The sequence below is a fragment of the Somniosus microcephalus genome, chromosome 7 (genome assembly GCF_052327205.1).
Source record: "Somniosus microcephalus isolate GS21.2 chromosome 7, FLI_Smic_1.0, whole genome shotgun sequence".
Taxonomy (NCBI): domain Eukaryota; kingdom Metazoa; phylum Chordata; class Chondrichthyes; order Squaliformes; family Somniosidae; genus Somniosus; species Somniosus microcephalus.
The window spans coordinates 100,461,367-100,487,645 of record NC_140993.1 but is presented as its reverse complement, the minus strand read 5'-3'; the positions used below and the strand labels follow the sequence as shown (position 1 = coordinate 100,487,645).

The 26,279-nt window shown below is 44.5% G+C and overlaps 1 protein-coding gene across 1 annotated transcript in view; it reads left to right on the top strand.

Moving 5' to 3' along the window:
• Nucleotides 1-26,279, top strand: part of smchd1 (structural maintenance of chromosomes flexible hinge domain containing 1) — a 256,400-nt gene that overhangs the window by 111,326 nt on the left and 118,795 nt on the right. Inside the window, exons 26-29 of the mRNA XM_085992795.1 lie at nt 4,655-4,803; nt 8,580-8,668; nt 14,290-14,408; nt 22,472-22,639. Of these exons, the coding sequence (XP_085848921.1) occupies nt 4,655-4,803; nt 8,580-8,668; nt 14,290-14,408; nt 22,472-22,639 (525 nt within the window). The remainder of the gene's footprint in view (nt 1-4,654; nt 4,804-8,579; nt 8,669-14,289; nt 14,409-22,471; nt 22,640-26,279) is intronic.

The window sequence follows — 26,279 nt, the reverse complement described above, 5'->3', positions numbered from 1 at the left end:
AGAAATGAGGAGGAATTTCTTCACCCAAAGAGTGGTGAACCTGTGGAATTCTCTACCACAGAAGGCAGTTGAGGCCAATTCATTAAATATATTCAAGAAGGAGTTAGATATATTTCTTAAGGCTAAAGGGATCAAGGGATATGGGGAGAAGGCAGGGACAGGGTACTGAATTTGGATGATTAGCCATGATCTCATTGAATGGCGGAGCAGGCTCGAGGGGCCAAATGGCCTACTCCTCCTATCTTCTATGTTCATCAAACTCACCATGAAGTAGTTAAATGTAAATTGTCTGTGCACCTTCCCTCTTCTAAGCTGTAACCTGTATTCCCCTGATTCTAGTGGTTATAGCAATCTCAAACCTATTATTGGGTATGAATTTATCTATTCCCTTAAGAATCTTAACTAATATCTCCCCGAGCCTTCTCTTCTCCAGAGTAAACCATCCTAAACTCTTCAACCTTTCATGCAGCTCAGCTGCCTTAAGATGAATGTTCCCTTTTTTTTGTTGTTGTGCGGTCCCTTTTAAGTGGCTGCGCAACCCATTCAAATTTTCATGCTGCGCGGTTCTCGCAAATAAAATCTGGTGAGCAGCCTGCGCGTGACCTCCGGACCACTGCCTAGCTTAGTGGGAACGCTGCTTAATATAGGTGTCCATTTGGTTGGCTTTTCCTGCACTGACCCTGTGCCTGGATATCTTTGTTGTAGTATGGTGACCAGAATTCTATAGTACTCCAGGTGTGGCTGTGCACTGCGTTGTACAGACTCATTATCACTTCCTGGGTTTGTACTTATCCCTCTGGTTGTATCATTAGATCTGGTTAGCTTTCCAAACTGCTGCACACTGCTTTTGATTTCATTGAGCTATCCACCAATATCCCTGATCCCTCTTCTGTGTTTTTCATGTAGTTAAGTATTTAATTTATATTCCCACTGTTATTTTCCCTTCCCTTATCTCAACTTTGCATTTATCCACAGTAAATGCCACTTGCCCATTTTCCCAGCCTATCCACATCTCTTTGTATTTTGTTTGCCTTTTCCCTATTGTTTCCAATGACTACTTTTTTACCTGTTTGTGAATATATTTATAGAAATGCTATTAATATTTCTTGCTCTTGTGATCAGTTTCGTAATCTCTTTTACCTTGTTTTTCCTATTTCCTCAGCCCACTGTGCCAACCCATAGCTTTACTTTAGGAACAATCTTTTTTTTCTTGGTCCCCTCGTTGCTTCCATTTGTTTGCAACATCAGCCTATTCTCCCTGTTCCCAGTGCCAAATAATTTACATATTAATGGCCCCGAAATTCGGGTCGGGGGCTTCCCGCGGGTGTAAGCCCCGATCTGCACTTGCCTTGCACCAGCCGTTGAGCTGTGGGCCCCCGTGGAATTCCGATCCTAGGCCTGCTCCAGCTGCTGGCGCGTAGTGCTTGCGTATCCCAGGAGCGCAGTTACATAGAAACATAGAACATAGAAGATAGGAGCAGGAGTAGGCCATTCGGCCCTTCGAGCCTGCTCCGCCATTCAATGTGATCATGGCTGATCATCCAAATTCAGTACCCTGTCCCTGCCTTTTCCCCATATCCCTTGATCCCTTTAGCCTCAAGAAATATATCCAACTCTTTCTTGAATATATTTAATGAACTGGCCTCCACCGCCCTCTGGCAGAGAATTCCACAGGTTCACCACTCTCTGGGTGAAGAAATTCCTCCTCATTTCAGTCCTAAATGGCTTACCCCTTATCCTTAGATTATGACCCCTGCTTCTGGACTCCCCGACCATCAGAAACATCCTTCCTGCATCTAGTCTGTCCAGACCTGACCGAATTTTATAGGTTTCTGCATCTAGTCTGTCCAGACCTGACAGAATTTTATAGGTTTAGTTAGTTCGATGCGTCCCCTGGGATCACGTGGGCCATGGGGAGCCAATCGGAGCAGGGAATGCTCCATTCATAAGCTTGACAGGAAGTGCTTTCAAAACTTAGAAATACTACGGCCCCAAAACATCACTACATCTTCAAATACATTTTCAAAAAACATCACATTTTTAAAATAAACTAATTTACATGAAATAACTATTTTAAACAATAATTTAAATTTTTGAAAAAAATAATTTTATTTTCTAACAGGGCTAAAAATAAACTTACCTTTAAAGTATTAAAAAATAATAAACCTGTGGGGAAAAAATGTTTTAATTTTAATTAATTCACCACTTACCTTGTAAAAAGCAGGCTTTACGCCTGCTTTTTAAATGTGTAACTTCTGGAGACTTACCCTCCTGGGAAAACCTGTTTTTAAAAAAAACGCAAGTTCAATGCGCACGCGCAGCCTCTCCTGCGCACACGTTCGACCTCTGAACCCCTGCTTTCAAGGGAACGGAAGTGCCGGTTTCCCGCAAATGCACAGTGCATGCAGGAAACCGGCACTTCCATTGGGCCTACGGGTGAGTACCCCGTGCGTACTCACCGTGGAGACCCGAATTTCTGCCCCATTATGTAAACAGCAATGGCCAGCATTTCTAATTTCCTAATGATGAGTAATGTGGGCTTGACCAATTTCATTGGCCACTTTAAGTGCCCTTGTATGATCTTCCGGACCAGGTGCCTTATCTTCCTTAGCCATTGAATCTCTTACCCAAATAATTATTTTTCCTTTAGTTATTTCTTCATCACCTTTTGGAATCTTCTTCTCTTGGACCCACTCTACCTTTTTAATCTGCTTATTGCAAATATATTTGTAGAAATGCCTGACATTTCTGTTGATATCCCCCAGTCTTCTGACCAATTTCTTGACTAATTAGTCAATATTTTGACTAATGCTCCACGTAACGATCCAGGATCATGCTTTCTCTCCTCGTTACCTTTACAGATTTCCAAATCTATCCTTGGAACATTGAAGTCACATGGCTATCTGCTCTTGTATACACCTCCCGTGTTTGACTGCGGAATTCTTGGTCCAATCACTCCTGCTGACAGTAATAAGCCATCCGTAGTTAGTTTCTAGGCTGTTCATCACCTTAATTGTAGAATCTCCACAACTATCTCCTATTCTCATGGCTAGTGTGCCTCATCGTCCATCTCTCTGCCCAGCACATCTCCCCCACCCCCCCCAACACACACTTTAGTAACCCTTTGCTTCACAGTGATTATGCTCTTCTGTGCCTCTGTCCTTTTCATCCTTGTATATGTTGAGAATTATGTACCTATTGGACAAATCCAGACCCATAGGTTTCCTTATTCTGATTCCCTGGTCTCATACCGTCATCTCTTCCCTGCCTGCTTCATTTTTTCTATCTGTTGATGACCACCTTTTGGGATATATCGTTCAGAAACCTTTCCTCCTCATGTTGCAGCCTGTAACCTGCTAGCCCTCACGTTCAGCATTCTTGAGGATTGTAGCTTTGACACTTTGGCCTAGAAATTCGGTGGGCTGTGCCAGCAGTTAGCGCCTAAAGAGGGCACTTAGTGGTTTTAGCGCCACTGGCCACGCCTCCCACGAAATTTAGCAGCGCGCTAATGGCGGCGTTAGCCAGTAGCGCTGCGCCACCACCGATGACGTCATCGGTGTGCGCAGCGCGCCCCAAATGCGATATTGGGTCGCAATTCACGACCAGTTCAGGGGGCCCTACCTGTGGCGGTAGTGGCGCTAATTAAAGGGGAGGTGCGGGGCGGCCATTTTTTTTGCTGGCCGCCTGCCAGCACCTCCTCCCGCCGCCGTCCCCGGCCTCCTGATCTCTCTTTCCCCCCCCCCCCCCCCCCGCCAGGCAGTGCCGGCTGTGTCCCAAGTGCCTGGCACTTCTCGGTGCCGGGCTCTTTTGCCGGCACTCGCGAGCAGAGATCGCGCCGGTGCAGGCCCCTCCCCTTTAAGAAGGGGAGGAAGGCCTGCAGTACCGCAGCGCGCTGTGGCACGTTGCGCTGCAATATTCAGTTTCAGCGCTCCAAGAGGGACGAGGGGCGCCTCGAGCAGCGCCCCGCTTCCGTTTGGGGCGCTGAAACTGAATATCGCGCTGGCGCAAGCGGCTCTGTCCGGAGCGGAAATTCCGGCGCCCAGGCGAGCTTGGCGCCCCAAACGGGGTGCCACAGAATTTTTAGACCTTTATGTATATGAACTCCTTCTGGAAACTTTGTAGATCAAAGATATTCTGAATCATACATAACTAGCCCAGCTCCTCACCCTGCCATTATACTGCTATCTTTTATTCTACTTTAAACTTAGTTAATTAGAACTAGTTAACACTCATTTGTTTAGTCTTGCCGGTTTGGGCCCATTTTGTTGTGGTGCCAAACTTGTTACCACCTTTGCAAAAACAAAGCTAGAAATGCACTTTGCATATCTACTCAATGGTTTTCTGTGCCTTTTTCCTGCACCCTTTTATATTCTCCCTGTTCAAAAACCTATCCTATTCCTACTTTAGCAAGATTTCATATTTTATCTTTTGCTGGTTTCATTGGATTTTAATTTATTATAATGGTAATTTGTACTTAAATAAACTAAAAAAAAAAAAAAAAATCGTAGTGGGGATTTCAAATTAATGCTTTTTTGTTATCCATCAAATTCGCTAAATTGAAGTTCCACTGTAATAAGGTAAACCAGAGTAGTTTGTGTGTTTTTTTTTTCCCCCCCAAATGCTCTAAAAGTAAGTTTAAAATTCTTAATTTTAGGTCAACTGGACACCACGGATAAATAGAGAACATTTAATTCAAGGATTGTTGCCTGATGTAAAAGTACCATGCTCCATTAAGGATGTGCGCTACTGTCAGGTCTCATACCAAGATGATCACATTTCACTGGAAAGTGCATTTACAGTCAAGTAAGCAGAAAAGTGTTGAATTTCTTACCTGACATTAAAGAACTGAAGATAGATAAGATAAATGTGCAGTTCAATTGTAAGCAGTTGCATGAATGAATAAGGGTCTTGGTACAGTACAATGTATAGTTTAGATGCTTCAAAATAATTTTTGCAAGATTAACACAAAAATTATGTTTTATCTCCTGAAAAGGCTACTGTTGTTTCCTGCCCTGTAAAATTCAGTGATCTGAATTAGACCCTTGTCATCCTAAATTTCATAGAAATTATTTGAAAGAGTGGTTGCTGCAGAAGCTCCTATCTCCACACCGCTCTTGTACAGCAATTATTGCATCTTTGTAAAAGGTGGCCATGTCATGTCAACTTGCGAAGGAAATTCTGTGTTAAACTTCATCTGCTTATGGATTCATCGTTCATATTTACAACTCTGCCATATTTTCAACTCATTCACAGTAGACCTTTAGCAAAATGATGCAAACATCAAGATTGACAGGCTTAGGATCCATGGACATTGCTTAAGGTGGCACATTGATAAATTGGAACACCATGGCCCCGATTTTCGGGCAGCTGTCGGGCGGCTTTTCATGCGGCCGTGGTCCGAAAATCGCGGAAAAAGCGGGTCGGGACCCCCCCCCCCACCTGATTCCCCGCCCCGTCCGACTTTCGGACCGCCGTTTCCACGCGCCCCGCTTCAGTCCCGCCCGCCGCTGGTGGGACTGCTCGTCGGCACACTAATCACCAATGATCACCTTGTTAAGGACGATTTTCCCGTGCCGTTGCGACTTTGGGGCTTTCCCCGCCTGCGGGGAACCCCGCCGATGAGAGCTGGCGTGAAAACAGTTGGCTTGCTTGCTTGCAGCAGCAGGTCGCTGAGGGCTGAAGATATTTAAAGAGGCAGCATTTGCAGGCTGCAGGACCTTGTTGATCAAGGCTTGGGGGAACTATTTGAAGCCTTAGGAGCAGCTGCAGAAAGTTGGAGCCTCACACACTTCTTCAGTGTGAGCTCCTGGGAAGCCCCTCTCACCACCCTAACTCAGGACCTCCTCAACCGAGGCATCTGCTAGAAGCATGGGAGGCCTTTGGCACCTTCCCTTCCTGGCATTAAAGGATCTCCAACAGCAGAGGTGGCAGCAGCAGAACCAGGAACAGCAGGATGATTACCAGGAGCACCAGGCTGCTGCTCACTCACCTGAAGCTGCACAAGCCAGAAGGGGCCAGCGCTTGGAAGTGGCTTGAGAGCACCTTGCTGCGCTTTAGGGGGCCAGTGGGACCCGTTTCTGCACTGGCAGTCCTACTCAGAAGGACTTCCATGAAGATCTGGTTTCTCTGTTCAACAGATGGCCAACGCTCCTCAAGAGATGTCATTCTCTTATGAGCACTCACCATGTTTTTCGTATGCTGGCGAGTTATCTCCTCCATGGAGGTTGCCAACCTTTCCATGGTGCTGCGTTCATGCACCAATGACTCCACAAAGGCTCTGCTCATGGTCACTATGGACTCCTCCATTCGCTCCACACTCGCAGCGACCCTGGAGACAAAACCTGCTGGAGACAAAACCTGCCAGAGACTCCTGCATCTGTGCATGGCGATCCATCACCTCTTCTCTTGCGGATGGACCCAGAGGCAGAGGGTCGACATGCAGCGCAGCTGAGCTGAGCTGGCAGTGTCCTGCGCCCTCCGACGAGGACTCTCCACTGCTGTCCCTGTCTCCAGAATCTGCTGAGGCTCACTTGTGAGCTGTGAAACACCAGGTGACAACACTACTCTATGTCCCGAAGGTCCCCCTGAGGTGAGAGTGTCTGCGCTGGTGCTGGGTGCACTTACTTCTGCTGACGCTGTGCCCTCAGAGGCTGGAGCTTCCTCTGAGGAGTCTGGCTGCACAGCCTCTTCCTCCTCCAGAGTGAGGACGGGGGCTCTGGATGGTACTGTGGGGGAGTAAAGGAAGGAGTTAGAGATGTAATGCCAAGGTTCTTCTGGTGACTCCCAGTGAGTTGGCATCTGTTGACACCTGCATCCATACAGCATTGGTCTCAGTGGGAGGCCTCTTCCTGCCTGACCTAGGGAAGAGGACCTCCCTGTGGGCCCTAACCCCATCCAATAATGCCTGCAGTGAAGCCTCGTCGAATTTAAAGGCAGCTCGGGGTCTGGCACTGGCCACAGCTGCTGCAGGCTCCTCTGCCATCCTGTATGGTTCGTTTGGAAGCCTTCAGATGATGCAGTGCTTGCTATGGACCTTGAAAGCACCACGAATGATGACATCATCCTGTGGGGATTTCTGACTCCAATTGGACAATTAGCAAGGCTTCCCACATGCTGGGAATTAATTGGCCACTTGAGGGGAAATTGCGTGGAGCTGGCTGACACTTTTTTTACGTGTGTCAGAAACCCCACATTCGGGGAAACCCGACCATTTCCCACACAAGCTGAAAATCGGGGCCCATGTCTTAACTTTAAAATTTTTTTTTTTTTTTTTTTTTACAAACGAGTGCTTTCATTCTGCATATCTTTGGTGCCGTAACTTTTAAAATTTATTAGCAATCTTTCCCACCTCAGTGCATATCTTAAATAGATCATATTATAAAAAGTAAGACCTGTATGTGACATCTTATCATGTCTCTCAAGTAGCCATTTTGCTCACAGCAAGGACCCATGAAAAGCAATGAAATGAATGACTAGTTAACATGTTTTTGATGATTGTGGAAGGAGGAACCTCAACTGGGGCACTGGACTCTTCTTGAATAGTTCCATGAAGTCGCCTTCCATTTGTGGGGTTACAGGGATAGGGCTTGGGTGGGATGGCTGTCGGTGTAGGGACCGGGTGCTAGGGTTTGGATGATCAGCCATGATCTCGTTGAATGGCGGAGCAGGCTCGAAGGGCCGAATGGCCTACTCCTGCTCCTATCTTCTATGTCTAATAGGTGAAGGGCGAGGCTTGCCTTGGTTAAACACCTTGTCTGAAGGATGGCAACTCGTGACAGTGCACTACTGTCTCAGCACTACTGCACTGGTGTCAGCCTAATTTATGTGCTCAAGTCACGGAGTCAGCTTGAACCTGCAAACTTCTGACTGAGACAATATTAGTACCAATTGAGTCAAACTCACAAGACTGATTTCCTTGAACAAAACCCAAGAGATCTCGTACAAACGGATATTGATCTAGGATGTTCAGTCGCACTTGGGTTACCCAGAGATTTGTAGAAATAATATGGTAGCACAGCTTAAGACTCTAGGTGAGTGAATTTTGTTCATTTGTTGCCATGAAAAGTTGGCTTATACATGAAAACATGTGGTGTAGTGTGCTTCTAACTAAGCTTCTTCAACACCTGCTTTTTGTATAGATACTGCACTCATTACATGTTAATTTGAGAAGGTTCCACTGTTCATTTTGAGAATTTGTATAACGTGGAAATTTAAAAAGAAAGTATACAAGAGAAACGCGAGAGAAGGTCAAATGCTAAAAGCTAGAAATGAGGGAGAGAGAGAAAAATAAGTGAAAATATAATTGAGGTGGGAATATAGACACTAGCATTCAGAAATACTTTGTGGTCAGACCTGAGGCTCACCATTTACCTTGATAAACCACATATATGGTAGCAACTTATTTAGTTAGGCCATCTTTACCAGACTTGCAAAACTTATGCTGAAAGAACTAGAGGTTCGAACTGTGGAATAGTGTTCTTAATCTGCTGTTGTGGTGAAACAATATTGGCCGTAAGAGGCTAGAAACTTGAGTTTTGGGGAATTTTCCATTTAATACAGTGCAATTTACCAACTTTTAGACCACAGCCAGATGAACCAAAGCTTTTGAAATGTTCCTTGAAAGGATTAAGTACCGTTCAGATGGGCGAAGAGCTACAAGGAGAAATACGTAAGTTGAGTTTGTTTTGAAATTTATTTTTAAGAATTATGATTCTGGTATTTTTAGTGCTGTTTTGTTATTAAAATATCCACTTCTGAAAGTATACGGGGGTTCTACTTGTACACCAGGTTTAAAAACAGCATGCCTTCCAAACAGGCTTTCTCTAATGGTAACTGCATGAAAAAATAGCCATACAAATGCAGCCTTCCACTTTTTCTGGCTGTACCATAGAACCATCTGTGTTACTATTAATTAATGTGGACATATCTATTCTGTTAAAACAATGGAGTTTGTGTTCAATGTTTTTGATTGCAAATAAAATGTAAGCCTAAGTACAGGAAACTTTTTTTTATCCGGGACCGGCGTGGTGCCAGTTTATCAAAAAGTCCGGATTACAGAGAGGTATAGTAAAAGGTACGAGAGCCAGGCTTCCCTGTTGCTTAGCAACAGGTGCAGGAACGCCGGCCACAAGATCCAGGTGTCCCTGTTGCTTAGCAACAGGTGCAGGAACCCCAGCCACAAGATCCAGGTGACCCTGTTGCTTAGCAACAGGTGCAGGAACCCTGGTTACACAGCCACAGATCCAGGAACGGCCACTAATATGAAGTAAAACTTACCTGAACCTACTCCTGAATTTTGCCGGTTATTTAGGTGCCAGTAAATCAAGAGTTTCCTGTACATGTATATGATTTCCTGAAGCAGGTCTTGACATCCGTCAATCTCGCCATCTGTTTGATATAAGCTCATACCAAAGGAATGGGGTTCAGTTATGTTGAAGAAAATGGTAGCAAATGTTTGGTTTTAATTGATACTTTGCGTTCAAAATTAGGATTTACTCATTCACCTGGGAGGGGGCCGGGAAAGAGAGAATCAATCGAGGCATTATTCCTTTCAAAAATTCACTACCATTTTGGTACAGTGATTTCACCCCCATCTATTGTGTATATAAAGGTTTGTTCAGAATCATGCCTCATAGTTTTTTTTGATAATTCACGGAATGTTGGCATCGCTGTCAAGGCTGTCGTTTATTGTCCATCCCTAATAACCATTGAGAAGGTGGTGGTGAGCCGCCGCCTTGAAGCGCTGCAGTCTGTGTGGTGAAGGTGCTCCCACAGTGCTGTTAGGGAGGGAGTTCTAGGATTTTGACCCAGCGACGCTGAAGGAACGGCGATATATTTCCAAGTCAGGATGGTGTGTGACTTTAGGTGGTGATGTTCCCATGCACTTGCAGTCCTTGTCTGTCTAGGTGGTGGAGGTCACAGGTTTGGGAAGTGCTGTCAAAGAAGCCTTGGCAAGTTGCTGCAGTGTATCTTGTAGATGGTACACACAAAGCCACAGTGCACCAGTGGTGGAAGGAGTGAATGTTTAAGGAGGTGGATGGGGTGCCACTCCAGCTGGCTGCTTTGTCCTGGATGGTATTAAGCTTCTTGAGTGTTAGAGCTGCACTCATCCAGGCAAGTGGAGAGTCTTCGATCACACTCCTGACTTGTACCTTTTAGATGGTGGAAAGGCTTTGGGGAGTCACAAAGGGCATCAAGGGGTATAGTGAGAGAGCGGGAATATGATATTGAGATAGAGGATCAGCCATGATCATATTGAATGGCAGAGTAGGCTCGAAGGGCTGAATGGCCTACTCCTGCTCCTATTTTTCTATGTTTTTATGAGTTGGGAGGTGAGTCACTTGCTGCAGAATACCTAGCCTCTGACCTGCTCTTGTAGCCACAGTATTTATGTGGCTGGTCCAGTTATGTGTGTGGTCAGTGGTGACCCCCCCAGGATGTTAGTGGGGGATTAGAGGATGGTAATGCCATTGATTGTCAAGGGGAGGTGGTTAGACTCTCTCTTGTTGGAGATAGTCATTGCCTGGCACTTGTGTGATGTGAATGTTACTTGCCACTTATCAGCTCGAACCTGAATGTTGTCCAGGTCTTGCTGCATCCAGGCACAGACTGCTTCATTATCTGAGGAAACAACAGAAAATGCTGGAAAAACTCAGCAGGCCAGGCAACATCTGTGGAGAGAGAAATAGAGTCAATGTTTCGGGTCGAAACCCTTCGTCAAGACTCATTATCTGAGGAGTTGTGAATGGAACTGAACACTGCAATCATCGGCAAACATCCCCACTTCTGACCTTATGGAGGGCAGGTCATTGATGAAGCAGCTGAAGATGGTTGGGCCTAGGACACTGCCCTGAGGAACTCCTGCAGCGATGTCCTGGGGCTGAGCTGATTGGACTCCAAAAGCCACAACCATCTTCCTTTGTGCTGGTATGACTCCAGCTAGTGGATCATTTTCCCCCTGATTCCCATTGATTACGAGGGCTGCTTCATGCCAGACTCTGGTCAAATGCTGCCTGGATGTCAAGGGCAGTCACTCTGTCCTCACCTCTGGAATTCAGGTCTTTTGTCCATGTTTGGACCAAGGCCTTAATGTGGTCAGGAGCCGAGTGGTCCTGATGCAACACAAACTGAGCATCAGTGAGCAGGTTATTGGTAAGTGCCGCTTGATAGCACTGTCAACGACCCCTTCCGGTGCATTAGCCATGGCTCAGTTGGTAGCACCATCGCCTCTGAGTCAGAAGGTTGTGGGTTCAAGTCCCACTCCAGGGACTTGAGCACAGAAATCTAAACTGACACTCCAGTGCAGTACTGAGGGAGTGCTGCAGTGTCGGAGGTGCTGTCTTTTGGATGAGATGTTAAGAACATAAGAAGTAGGCCATATGGCCCCTCGAGCCTGCTCCGCCATTCAATAAGATTATGGCTGGTGTTAAACCGAGGCCCTGTCTGCTCTCTCAGGTGGAAGTAAAAGATCCTATGGCACTATTCAAAGATAAGTTATACCAGGAGTCCTAGCCAATATTTAACCCTCAATCAACATTACTAAAACAGATTATCTCGTAATTAGCACATTGCTGTTTGTGGGAGCTTGCTGTGCGCAAATTGGCTACCACATTGCCGACGTTACAATCGTGACTACACTTCAAAAAGTACTTCATTGGCTGTGAAGGGCTTTGGTACATTCAGTGGTCATGAAAGGCGCTATATAAATCCAAGTTTTTTTCTTTCTCTTCCCATCACTTTGCTGCTGATTGAGAGTAGACTGATGGGGCAGTAATTGGCCGGATTTGATTTGTCCTGCTTTTTGTGGGTAGGACATACCTGGGCAATTTTCCACTTTGTCTGGTACATGCCAGTGTTGTAGCTGTACTGGAACAGCTTGGCTAGATGCCCAGCAAGTTCTGAAGCACAAGTCTTCAGCACGACAGCTGAGATGTTGTTAGGGCCCATAGCCTTTGCTGTATCCAGTGCACTCAGCAGTTTCTTGATATACATTGAGTGAATCGAATTGGCTGAAGACTGGCTTAGTGATAGTGTAGACCTCAGGAGGAGGCCAAGATGGATCATCCATTCGGCACTTCTGGCTGAAGATGGTTGCAAACGCTTCAGCCTTGTCTTTTCCACTCACGTGCTGGGCTCCGCCATCATTGAGGATAGGGATGTTCATGGAGCCTTCTCCTCTCGTTAATTGTTTAATTGTCCACCACCATTCACGACTGGATGTGGCAGGACTGCAGAGCTTTGATCTGATTCGTTGGTTGTGGGATCGCTTAGTTGTTTCTGTTGGCATGCTGCTTCTGCTGTTTAGCATGCATGTAATCCTGTGTTGTAGCTTATCCAGGTTGGCATCTCATTTTTAGGTATGCCTGGTGCTGCTCCTGACATTCTCCTCTTCACTTCTTATTGAACCAGGGTTAGTACTGTAGCTTGATGGTAATGATAGAGTGAGGGATATGCCCAGCCATGAGGTTAGATTGTGATGGAATAGTTCTGCTGCTGATGGCCCACAGCGTCTCCTGGATGCCCAGTTTTGAGCTGCTAGATCTGTTCTGAATCTATCCCACACAACACGATGGAGGGTGTCCTCAGTGTGAAGATAGGACTTTGTCTCCACAGGGACATTGCAGTGGTCACTGCTACCAATGCTCTCATGGACAAATGCATCTGCGACAGGTAGATTGGTGGGGATGAGGTCAGGTGGGTTTTTCCTTCGTGTTGGTTCTCTCACCACCTGCTGCAGGCCCAGTCTGGCAGCTATGTCCTTCAGGACTTGGCCAGCTTGGTCAGCAGTGGGACTCGGCCAGCTTGGTCAGTAGCGGTGCTACCAAGCCACACTTGGTGATGGACATTGAAGCCCCCAACCAGAGTACATTTTGTGACCTTGCACTCCGTGCTTCTTCCAAGTGGTGTTCAGCATGGAGATGCACTGATTCATCAGCTGAAAGAGGGTGGTAGGTGGTAATTAGCCGGAGGTTTCCTTGTCTGTGTTTGACCTAATGCCATGACACTTCATGGGGTCTGGAGCCAATGTTGAGGTTTCCCAGGGCCACTCCCTCCCGACTTTATACCACTGTGCCGCTACCTCTGGTGGGTCTGTTCTGCTGGTGGGGCAGGACATACCCAAGGATGGTGGTGGAAGGGTCTGGGATTTTGGCTGAAAGGTATGGTTCTGAGAGTATGACTATTTAAGGCTGTTGCTTGACTAGTCTGTGGGACAGCTCTCCCAATTTTGGCAGAAGTCCCCAGATGTTAGTGAGGAGGACTTGCAGGGTTGACTGGGCTGGATGTGTCTTTGTCGTGTCTGAATCTGGTGCCTAGGTTGATGCTGGGTGGTCCGTCTGATTTTATGGTTACAGTTTTTCGTAGCGGTTTGGTACAGCTGAGTGGCTTGCTAGTTGCAGTAGCAGTGTTGGCTGTACATATGACATTCATAATTGTGCAGAGTGCAGTTCTTGTATTTCCTATAAATGTTTATCAGAAGAACCTGTGTTTTTGATGCAGTTTTTTGTTTTGATGGTTAGCAACATCTCTCTCTGACCAGTGCCATGATTTATTTTTCACCACTTAGTATGGAGCTCCTGAGCTCTACCTTTGGTAGTTTGCTTCTGGTCAACTCATTTTATCCTCCAGTGAATACCAGACACTTCATACCTAATACTTGTTCATGTGTTTGTTTATAATGAAATTCCCTCTTGCCCTAACTCTAGTGGGTTTTTTAAACTACCCCTGTTATTTGAAGCAATTTTTTTTCTTTATTGTAAGTTTCAGTGCTCTTGATGTTACTTGGGGACTCGGTGCTGCTCCCTTCAGTCAAAGAGGTAAAAGCACGGTCCAAATCAGGTATATTTTTATAGCAAATTAGGGGAAGGTGACATTGCACGACTTAAAGACGGGTCTGCCTCGGCTTCCTTGTGGTTGACTGAAATTCCTAGTGTATATATATGTATATAAGTTGAATCTCATTCAAACAATGAGGCAGTCTATACTTCAGCTAGTTAACTATTTTAATGTTTGCCCATTACTTTGGTCAGCACAACAGAATAAACACTTTTAAATTCTATTGATTTGTGTTGCTTTGTTCCAAGATATACATAGGTGGACAAACGTTCAAAGCTCAAGAGTCAGAAAAGATGACGTATGGTGGCACAGCAGCAAGTTTTGATTGTAACAATGCTGTGCTCGTTGATATTTTCACCATAACTACAAGAGGTCATTTTTTTATGACGGGTCGAGGATAAATTCTTACGGTTCCTCCTGAATATAAAGTATCATTATTTCCCTTTTTCATTTTAGATTCAATACTTACTGATCGTCATGGCAATCCGATTCAAACCCTGACCTCCTCCTGTGTAAATGTATTGGGAATAGCTGGAGAGGGACTTGATAAGAGTAAACTGACCGTCACGTGGCAGGTATAGCAACTATTCACGTTTCAAGAAACTTACCTTTTGCTGGGGAATATTTCTCAAACTGAGGAAGTTTGGTATGTAAACCATTGCACAGTTTGTTTCATGACATTGTTGGTTCTTCCTCATTCTTTCCACAAACCATAGGTATCCACCATTCAGAACAAGAGGAACGAGGCAAAATTATCCTATCCATTATTCAAAACAAGGGTAGGACTGGGGAGAGTGTCTTTAAGAGCTCTGAGCGTGCCATCATTGCAAGATGTGTGTTTTCCCGTTCTACCTGGACCCCTCCCCCTGGCCTCTTACCCTCTCTAGATCTTTTCATTGCTAACTGCTGCCGTGACATCGGCCGTCTCCATTTCTCTGCTCCCCTCACTTACTCCAACCTTCCTCCCTCTGAACTTTCAGCACTCCATTCTCTCAGATCCAACCCCGACATTGTCATTAAACCTGCTGACTTTGGCGAGCTGACCTCTACCTAGCGGAAGCTGAACGCCAACTCTCCGACACCACCTCCTACCTCCACCTGGACCATGACCCCACTACCGAACATCAAACCACCGTTTCCAAGACTGTCACTGACCTCATCTCTGGAGATCTTCCCCCCCCCCCCCCACGGCCACCAACCTCATAGTTCCCCAACCCCGCACAGCCCGCTTCTACCTCCTTCCTAAGATCCACAAACAGGACTGCCCTGATAGACCCATCGTTTCAGCCTGTTCTTGCCCCACGGAACTTATCTCTTCCTATCTCGACTCTCTTCTCCCCTTGTCCAGTCTCTTCCCACCTACATCCGCGACTCTTCTGACGCCCTCCGCCACTTTAACAGTTTCCAGTTTCCTGGCCCCAACTGCCTCCTTTTCACTGGACGTACAATCCTTCTACACCTCCATCCTCCACCAGGATGGCCTGAGGGCGCTCTGCTTCTTCCTTCAACAGAGGCCTGACCAGTCCCCATCCACCACCACCCTCCTCCGCCTGGCTGAACTTGTTCTCACATTGAACAACTTCTCCTTTGACTCCACTCATTTCCTCCAAATCAAAGGTGTTGCTATGGGTACCCACATGGGTCCTAGCTATGCCTGCCTTTTCGTGGGATATGTGGAACACTTTGTTCCAGTCCTACTCGGGTCCCCTCCCTCACCTCTTTTTTCCGGTACATTGATGACTGTATCGGTGCCGTTTCCTGCTCTCGCCCTGAACTAGACAATTTCATTCACTTTGCCTCCAATTTCCACCCTTCCCTCACCTTCACATGGTCCATCTCCGACTCATCCCTTCCCTTCCTTGACTTCTCCGTCTCCATCTCTGGGGATAGGTTATTGACCAACATTCACTACAAGCCCACTGACTCCCACAGCTACCTGGACTACACTTCCTCCCACCCCGCCTCCTGTAAGGACTCTATTCCATTCTCCCAGTTTCTCCGTCTCTGCCGCATCTACTCCGACGATGCCACCTTCCACACCAGTGCTTCCGACATGTCTTCCTTTTTCCTCAACCGAGGATTCCTCTCTACCATGGTTAACGTGGCCCTCGACCGTGTCCGTTCTATCTCCCGCACTTCTGCCCTCACCCCTGCCCCTCCCTCCCGGAACCACGATAGGGTTCCCCTTGTCCTCACCTTTCACCCCACCAGCCTCCATGTTCAACGGATCATCTTCCGCCACCTCCAACGTGATCCCACCACTAAACGCATCTTCCCCTCCCCTCCCCTTTCAGCATTCCGTAGGGACTGCTCCCTCCGAGACACCCTAGTCCACTCCTCTATCACCCCCAGCACCCCTTCCCCTTCGCCTGGCACCTTCCCGTGCAAGCACAGGAGATGCAACACCTGCCCTTATACCTTCCCACTGTCCAGGGCCCCAAACACCCTTTCCAGGTGAAACAGCGATTTACTTGTACTTCTTGCAATCTAGTATACTGTATTCGCTGCTCACGATGTGCTCACCTCTACATTGGGGAGACCAAACGCAGATTGGGTGACCTCTGCAGAACACCTCCGTTCAGTCTGTAGGGATGACCCCAAGCTTCCGGTCGCCTGTCATTTTAATTCACCGCCCCATTCCCACTCTGACCTCACCGTACTCGGGCTCTTGCATTGTTCCACGGAAACCCAGCGTAAGCTCAAGGAACAGCACCTTGTCTTCCGATTAGGCACTTTGCAGCCTTCCGGACTCGCTATCTAGTTCAGCAATTTCAGATCATAACCTCAGCCCGTTACATTTTTACAATTTTTTTTATCCTCCCTTTTTTTTTTCTCTCCCACATGGCAGCTGTCTCTCTGCCAGCGCATTTCACACCTAATCTAGAGCTGTCTCTCTACTAGTCCTATCACCATCTCGTCTCGTTTTGAATACCTCTTAATGTCTCTTCACTTCTCTTTTGTTCTCTCATCCCCATTTCCCAGCCCCCAAACTGGCCTTTTAATCTGTTTCATTTCCTGTGCTTTTTCAGTCCTGACGAAGGGTTTTGACCTGAAACGTTAACTCCGTTTCTCTCTCCACGGATGTTGCCTGGCCTGCTGAGTTTTTCCAGCATTTTCTGTTGTTGTGTTTTCCCTGCTTACATTGTATGAATGATCTTGTCCAGGCCTTTCATCTTTAGTTCTGTTCCTTTTAGCAGCAGTAGTTTTCTCACTACTGTCTTCACACAAGAAATGTTTATTCTCATTTGACTATTTGGGAACCTTGGATAGTAAGCTCCAGCAATTTGACTTTAGCTATATTTTCTATGAAAGCGCTCCCACATGTTTCACATATCCAGTATTTTTGGCTGTCTTTTAAAAGTTGAAATGGAATTTCATTGGAGAACAGTTTACTTTTCATATCAAATTCTTGGGTTGGATCTATGCCAGACACTACTTTCTAGTAAAGCATGATGTTGGTTTTGTTTCATTCAGTGGCAGTGCTAGAATTGAAACATTGGCTATCTTGCAGGCGTTCCCAAGTATGCATGTGTGTTCTCTCTTATATCTTTAAGGACGCCAGAATCTATGCGCTTTTGAAAATGTTAGCAGTCAACTACAGATATAGTGTTGTGTAATCCTCCTCTCATCTTGTTGTGAAACAGGTTTGAGTCTTGTTCATCTAAGTCCAACAACTTGCATATGCAGGTGGCTAATTGTCAATACTGTTTACTGAAACACTTTTTTGCAAAACAGAGCTCTCCAGAGCACATGTTGACCCTCTTAGCTTTGGTCAAAAATCTTTGATCGACATCTTTACTCTGGCTGAAATCTTTCCTGATTGAATATTGCTTCTGCCCCTTTCTCCTCCTCTCCTCAATATGCATATGGTCCCTTCAGACTGATGCCACCTGGTGATAGCCCTTCGTATTGAAATGACAACCCTTGCTAAAAAGAGATTGTCTTGCTTACTGTGCTGACTATTGAGGCCCATGTGAGAGAGAGACAAAAATTCCCGTATGTTTCAAATATCCAAACAGTAGGCAACGGTTGACTGGCTGCTCCTGTTCGCTTTTCTACTGGTGCCAATTCTACTTCAAGATATCAATGTGCTGGTGCTTGTACTAGTTTACACTGCCATGTATTTTTACTTCCCAACTCGTGTGTTCAGCCATGAGATTTTCCCGGCTGGTGATATTTTTGAGAGAGAAAAAACTTGCATTGATATAGTGCCTTTCATGATATTGTGCTTGATTGTGCTGTTGTTTCTCTTCCTTTTACTTTTCATGTTCCAACACTCTACAGAATCCTTTTTGGGAGTTTAGCGCCCTCTGTACAGGTGACATGTCCTGACCAGTCCAGCTGTGCTTTCGGCAGGCTTGTCTCCATGATGATGGTCTTGGAGTGCTTAAAGACCTTATTGTTTGTAATTTTATCTGGCCACCTGATGCACATGATGTATCTAGAATGTTGAAGCTGGGGGAATTTATTAAGCTGCCAAATGTGATCATGGTAACATCTCCAGGATTCCCATCCATGTAGGCTTCAAGGTAGTTCTGTAACAAAGTAATTGGATTGTCAACAGCAGCTTGGAACATAACATACCTGGTGGCTTGTCTCACGCTCTGCTTCCTGTGTAGCTCTGGTGAATCTTGCTGCTGGACAATGAGGTGATCACTCACATGCCAGTTCTTGAATCATGGATGCACTAGAGATGCTTTTGGGCTTGTTTATTTGAAAATAGATTGGTGTTGGCCAGCTCATGCTTGATGCCTTTTGCCATAAGAAGGAGATAATTACTATTGGCTTTCCTGAAACCATTCGGGTGAATGGCAACACATCATGATGTCTGTTACAATTTTGGCTGCTTCCCAATACCTATGCTCAATGAAAAAAGCAGCTTACATAGGCAAGCCCATGCTTCCTATGAACCAAAGCTTGACCTTGTGTGCAAAATATCTAGCATGGCATTGTCACAGTAAACCTTTCCACCTTTCTGTGGTATGCACTTGAAATAATATGGGCTGTTCCAAAGCTCCCTGAACTAGGTGAATATTACACATTGTAGACCATACAGCTCAGACCTAAAAACTAACTTGCTTTTAAAAAAAAAAGTAAAATGATACAAAATCAAGAATACCCCAGATTTTTAAACTTACCTCACTTACTTTAGAACTATTTAGCCTGGCGATCGATATTAACTATTTCTGTCACCTGGGTGAGATTTGCAACTTGTTCTACTTAGGTGATCCCAATAGCTTGGTTCCTAATAAGTGGCCATGTGTGTCTAATAGGAAATGATAAATTAACCTTTTCATTGTTCCAGAAAAAACATATTTAATTTACTTAGCTATGGCTTCCAGCATCACCATGCCTATCACTTTACCACTTGACCATTGTTGCAGGTCTTCTGTTTCCTCCAGCAACAAGAAATATACCTGCACAGGAATGGATCTGAGTGAAAGTAATTTGTGCTGAGCTAGTTTCACACTTCTTGAAGCTGGCTGGCAAATTTTGGAATGTAGTCTTAGAGCATCGATGGAGGATCTCGATGCACTCTTAATCTTGTGGTACAGTATTACCCACCACTGTAGCTGGGATCTATAGATTTGTTATCCCCATGACTCTTAAATTAGAGTTCCCTATGTAGGATGGTGAGATTGTACTTGGACAGCCTGTATCTGCTTTTTGATCTACTCTTTGACCATCCCAACGTATATGGGCCCTACTTGTAGCAAGGCTACTGCTATTACATTTCTTCAGGTCGTGGAGGTGCGCAAGTCCTTTTGCCACATCTAAATTGCAGTCAAGACATTGGATGTATAATCTCATTCAGTGGTTGTCCTCCACTTAAAAGCTTCCTTTTGTGAAGGATTCAAATCTGTCAGCAGTTGTTAATGGTCTTGTATCCCACATTGTTTTGTCTGCATTGCTTGTTAAGTCCCTTAGCTGATGCTGGCAAATGCTGGACTAGCATCCATATCAATTGCAGCCTTAGCATAGGCTGACATTCTTGTTTAACTCTGCTCTAGCTGATTATTTTTCAGCCCTCTGCATTACAGAATGATTAGAGCCACCTGATCCTTCACTTTTCTTCTCAGCTGATCTCTCTTTTGTTGTCCAAGTTGCTTCTCATTTTGACATCTGTCTCTTCAAATCCTGCTACAAGTTCCACTTGAGCTTTGAGAAGGCTTAGGCTCTGATCTCTTGTTAATATAAGCCCTGAAGGTCTTCAACAAATTCATTTGTAAGTAGAAAGACAGTACAGGAAACTTTCTGATATCCGGCACTGACGGGACCGAGCTGGTGCCGTACCATCAAAAGTGCCGGATATACCAGCGTTAATGTTGAAACATACGGAACTGAAAAGTTCCGTGTGAATCAACAAACCCTGTTGCTTTCGGCTTCAAAACAGTCGGCTGCAGCTGCAAGTGTCTCTAGCTGAAGCTGATGCTATAGCTACAGACCTTGCAGTGCCTGACTGGGGGGGAAAAAAGCAACGAGAACTAAAAAAAACTTATAGAAAACGGCTCCTGATTTTTGCCATTAGATTGAGTATTCCGGACATATAACCTCCGGATAAACCAAAGTTTCCTGTAGATTGTCAGGTGGCACATCTGAGAGATTGGCAGCTGTGCAGGATGTGTACTTTTGTATAATGATAAGACTTTCTCATCCAAGATATTAGATTGGAGGAGGAGTAAATTACTAAAATGATCTGTCGTCACCACGCAGGATATTCAGGAAGTATTATTCAGGAAGTATAACAGTCTTCCTTTATAGTTGTCATATATTGATTGATATCTGCTTTTGTTTAGACAATAGGCTAATCCAAGCTTTCTCTTAAAACTGCAGACATTTCTGTCCAAATTTTGAGTACATTGGAAAAGCTCATTAATTTTGAAAAATCCTAGCAGATTCTTGGTTGTAGACATCTTTGTGCAAAGTCTGACAACCACTCAACTGTTTCTGGAACGTGCCTAGAATGCCTCACTCTCTGAGGAGATGGTGGAATTTTGGTGGCTTGTTATTTGCAGGTTCATGGGTCAGTGGCAGCAGCTTTTCTTGTGATTCCAGGCAACAGGCTCTTCATGAAAGCAGTTTCAACTAAACCTCAACTAGTGGCCCCCAATTGCCCTGCTATCTAATTCCCTTTTGTAAGTTACTATTGAGTCTGCTTTCACCACCCTTTCAGGCAGTGCATTACAAATCATCATAACTCACTGTGTTTATAAAAAATCTCATCTTTCCCCTGGTTCTTTTGCCAGTTATCTTCAGTCTGTGTCCTCTGGTTACTGACGCACCTGCAAGTAAAAACTATTTTTCCTTATTTACTCTATCCAAACCTTCATAATTTTGAACAGTTCTATTAAATCTTCCCTTAACCTTCTCTGCTCTAAGGTGAACAATCCCAGCTTCTCTTGTCTGTCCACATAACTAAAGTCCCTTGTCCCTGGTATCATTCTAGTAAAACTTCTCTGTACCCTCTCCAAGGCCTTGACATCCTTCCTGTAGTGTGGTGCCCAGATTTGGACACATTACTCCAGCTGAGGCTAAACCAATGATTTATAAAGGTGTAGCATAACATCCTTATTTTTGTACTTTTATAAAGCCCAGGATCCCATATGCTTTAACAGCTCCGTCAACTTATCCTGCAGCCTTCCAAAATGTATGTATGAGCGCTCCCTGGTCTCTCTGTTCTTGCACACCCTTTAAAATTGTACCATTTTGGATTAATATTGCCCCCCCCCCCCCTTGTTCTTCCTTCCAAAATGCATCACTTCACACTTCTCTGCATTAAATTTCATCTGCCATGTGCCTGCCCATTTCACCAGTCTGCCTTATGTCCTGAAGTCTGCTACTATGCTCCTCACCGTTTACTACATTTCTGAGTTTTGTGTCATCTGCAAACTTTGAAATTATTCCCTTTTACACCCAAGTCCAGGTCAATAATATATATATCAAAAAGAGCAGTGGTCCTAATAGTGACCCCTATACTTCCCTCCCGTCTGAAAAACAACTGTCCGCGCTACTCTCTGCTTTTTGTGTTTTAGCCAATTTTGTATCCACGCTGCCACTACCTCTTTAATCCTATGGGCTTCAATTTTGCTAACATGTAGTACTTTATCAAATGCCAAATTTGATAAGAAACCATGCTAGTTTTATTATTGATTTAAAGTTTACATGACTGAACACCAGAAAATTTAATTTGTTTGCTCTTTGTAATGTACAGGTGATACAGGCATGAAAAATATTCAATCCTATGAAATTAAAAACTTAATTTTTAAAGGCCCAGATTTTGCAGTGGTAATGATGGCGAACTGTCAGCGTTGGCCATCATTACCCCTCTAACTGATTGTAACTTCAGGATTTAGCACATACACATCTAAACACTGAAATCGTGAAGTTGTGGTCAATTATTCACTGCTCCGACACTCTGGAACTCCCTGTAGCCAGCAAGCTGTGAAATCAGTTGAACTGATGAAAACTTAAGCTTTTCCGATCTAATTGCGATGTTTACAGACGTATACATAAATGTATTTATATCAAACTATCTTAAAGCAACTAGCTATGCTGCAAAAGTAATTCATTGTGTGAAGTGTTTTGGGACTGAGGACATGAAAGGTGGTATATAAATGGACGCTCTTTTTCTTCATAGGAAAATGGGCAGTATATGGTTGTTCGGGGAATAAAGTTTATACCTGGATCTACTGGTCACAAAGAACTTTGTTTTGCTTGGCGTGATTTTGTGGATTATGTAAGAATTCATCTGACTGCAGGGCCTCCAACCCAAATTACCTTCCTTGAATGGGGAAATACAGAAGAGGTAAGAACCGGAGTACAGTAGTTAGATTACATAAAGTATTGGAGTATTCTTTTAAATCTTTTTATTTAGGGAAGTGTCACTTTTGAAGTTGCTCACAAGTACAGTACTGTGAATTTGAGTAATTTTCTTGCCAGCAATTGCGTTATAGATGGCATTGGTAATCCAGTAACCTGAGTTTGGCAGGTTTGGAGTACTATTGACAATTAACTAGTTGGAATTTTGTCCCATCACTTGGCTACACATAACCCATCAAGTGAATGCCCTGACATGGTGGTTTTAGCTGGACAAGCTTAGTGCCTTGTGCTGGACAAGCTTAGTGCCTTATGCTGGGAAAGCTGCAAACTTTTAGCTGGTTAAAATGAAGCAGTATCTCTGCATGCTTAGTGGTCGCTTAATCCTTGGTTGTTCCCAGCCTATACCAAGTTCTCTGGGTAAGTGTGATATGTCATAACATAAGAAATAGGAGCAGTACAGGAAACTTTGTGCTATCCGGAAGTTGAATGTCCGGCAACTTTGATCTAACGGCAGAAATCAGCAGCCGTTTTGATTAGGTGGTTTTTTTTCTCCTAGCATTCTTTTCACAGGCAGGCTCTGGAAAGCGTCTTTGTCGCTTAGCAACAGCTTCAGAGACGCTTCCAAGCTACTGGGCCGAGTGTTTACAAGCTGTTGCTGAGCAACAGTGTTTGTGGTCAGATACTGCGATGAAAAGCTCCTATCTGATAACATTGACGCTGGTCTATCCGGAGCTTTTAAAAAAACGGCAGTAGCTCGGTCCCATAGGTGCCGGATAGCACAAAGTTTCCTGTAGTAGGTCATACGGCCCCTCAAGCCTGCTCCGCCATTCAGTAAGATCATAGCTGATCATCTACCTCAACTCTACTTTCCCCCCCAATCTCCATATCCCTTGATTCTCCTAGAGTCCAAAAATCTATCTATCTCAGCCTTGAATATACTCAAAGACTCAGTATTCGCAGCCCTCTGGGGCAGAGAATTCCAAAGATTCACAACCCTCTGCGTGAAGAAATTCCTCCTCATCTGTCTTAAATGGCCTACCCCTTATCCTGAGACTATGCCCTGAGTTCTAGACACTGCAGCCAGGGGAAACAACCTCTCAGCATCTACCTTGTCAATCCCCTTCAGAATCTTGTATGTTTCAATGAGATCACCTCTCATTTCTCTAAACTCCAGAGAATATAGGCCCATTCTACACAATCTCTCATCATAGGGCAGCCCTCTCATCCCAGGAGTCAGTCTAATGAACCTTGGTTGCACCGCCTCCAAGGCAAGTATTTCCTTACTTTGATAAGGAGACCAAAACTGTGCACAGTACTCCAGCTGTAGTCTCACCAAGGCCCTGTACAATTGTAGCAAGACTTCCTTACACTTATACTCCAAACCCCTTGCAATAAAGGCCAACATGCCATTTGCCTTCCTTATTGCTTGCTGTACCTGCATGCTAGCTTTCTGTGTTTCTTGCATGAGGACACCCAAATCTCTCCGAACACCAACATTTGAAAGTTTCTCACCATTTAAAAAAAATTCTGTTTTTCAATTCTTCTTACCAAAGCGAATAACCTCACATTTTCCTACATTATACTCCATCTGCCACCTTACTGCCCACTCACTTAGTCTATCTATATCCCTTTGCAGACTCTTTGTGTTCTCCTCACAGCTTACTGCCCCACCTAGCTTTGTATCATCAGCACACTCCATCTAGGTCATTAATCTAGATTGTAAACAGCTGAGGCCCCAACACTGATCCTTGCGGCACCCCACTTGTTACAGCCTGCCAACCTGAAAAAGATCCGTTTATCCCTACTCTGTTTTCTGTCTGTTAACCAATCCTCTGTCCGTGCTACTATATTACCCCCAATCCCATGAATGCTAATTTTGTGTAATAACCTTTTATATGGCACCTTATCCACTGCCTTTTGGAAATCAAAATATACTACATCCACTGGTTCCCCTTTACCCTGCTAGTTACATCCTCAAAAAACTCAAATAAATTTGTCAAACACAATTTCCCTTTCATAAAACCATGTTGACTCTGTCTAATCATATTATAATTTTCTAAGTGCCCTGATACAACGTCCTTAACAATCGATTCCAGCATTTTTCCTGACGACTGATGTCAGGCTAACTGGCCTGTAGTTCCCTGTTTTCTCTCTCCCTTCTTGAATAGCGCTGTTACATTTGCGACCTTCCAATCCGCTGGGACCGTTCTAGAATCTAGGAAATTTTGGAAGATCAAAACCAATGCATCCACTATCTATTCAGCCACCTCTTTTAGAACCCTAGGATGTAGCCGTCAAGTCCAGGGGATTTGTCGGCTTTTAGTCCCATTAGTTTCTCTAGTACTTTTTCTCTACTTGTATTAATTACGTTAAGTTCCTCACCCTCATTAGACCCTTGGTTCCCCACCATTTTTGGCATGCTTTTTGTGTCTTCTATTGTGAAGACAGATACAAGATATTTGGTTAATGTTTCTGCCATTTCCTTATTCCCCATAATAATTTCTCCTGTCTCAGCCTCTAAGGGACCAACGTTTACTTTTGCTACTCTCTTCCTTTTTACATACTTGTAGAAGCTCTTACAACCTGCTTTTATATTTCTTGCTAGTTTTCTCTCATTCTATTTTTTCCCTTTTTATCAATGTTTTGGTCATCCTTTGCTGGTTTCTGAAACTCTCCCAATCCTCAGGCTTACTACTATTCTTCACAACATTATAAGCTGCTTCTTTCAATCTAATGCCATCCTTAACAACATTAGTTAGCCACGGTTGGATCACTTTTCCCGTGGAGTTTTTGTTTCTCAATGGAATGTATTTTTGTTGAGAATTATAAAATATTTCTTTAAATGCTAGCCACTGCTTATCTACCACCATAACTTTTAATCTATTTTTCCAATCTACCTTGGCCAACTCGCCCCTCATACCTATGTAATTGGCTTTATTTAAGTTTAAGACTCTAGTTTCGGACTTAGGCAAGTCACTCTCAAACTTACTGTGAAATTCTATCATGTTATGATCACTCTGCCCCAGAGGATCCTTTACTGAGATTGCTAAGTAACCCTGTCTCATTACACAATACAAGATCTAAAATAGCCTGTTCCCGGGTTAGTTCCATGACGTATTGTTCTAGGAAACTGTCCCGAATGCATTCCATGAACTCGTCCTCCAGACTACCTTTGCCAATTTGATTTGTCCAGTCTATATGAAGATTAAAGTTCCCCATGATTATTGTGTTACCTTTGTTACAAGCTCCTACTATTTCTTGATTAATACTCTGCCCAATGGTATAGCTACTGTTAGGGGGCCTATATACTACTTTCACCAGTGTTTTCTGCCCCTTGTTATTCCTTATCTCCACCCATACTGATTCTACTTCCTGATCTTCCGAGCCGAGATCCTTTCGCTCTACTGTCCTTATGTCATCCTTTATTATTAGGGCTACTCCCCCTCCTTTTCCATTCTGCCTGCCTTTTCGAAAAGTCAAGTAGCCTGGAACATTTAATTCCTAACCTTGGTCACTTTGCAGCCATGTCCCTGTAATGGCTATTAGATCAAACCCATTTTATCTCTAATTGTCATTGAGAGTGAACCTTCCATATGGGAAAGATGTAACTTGTGTGAATTCCTTAC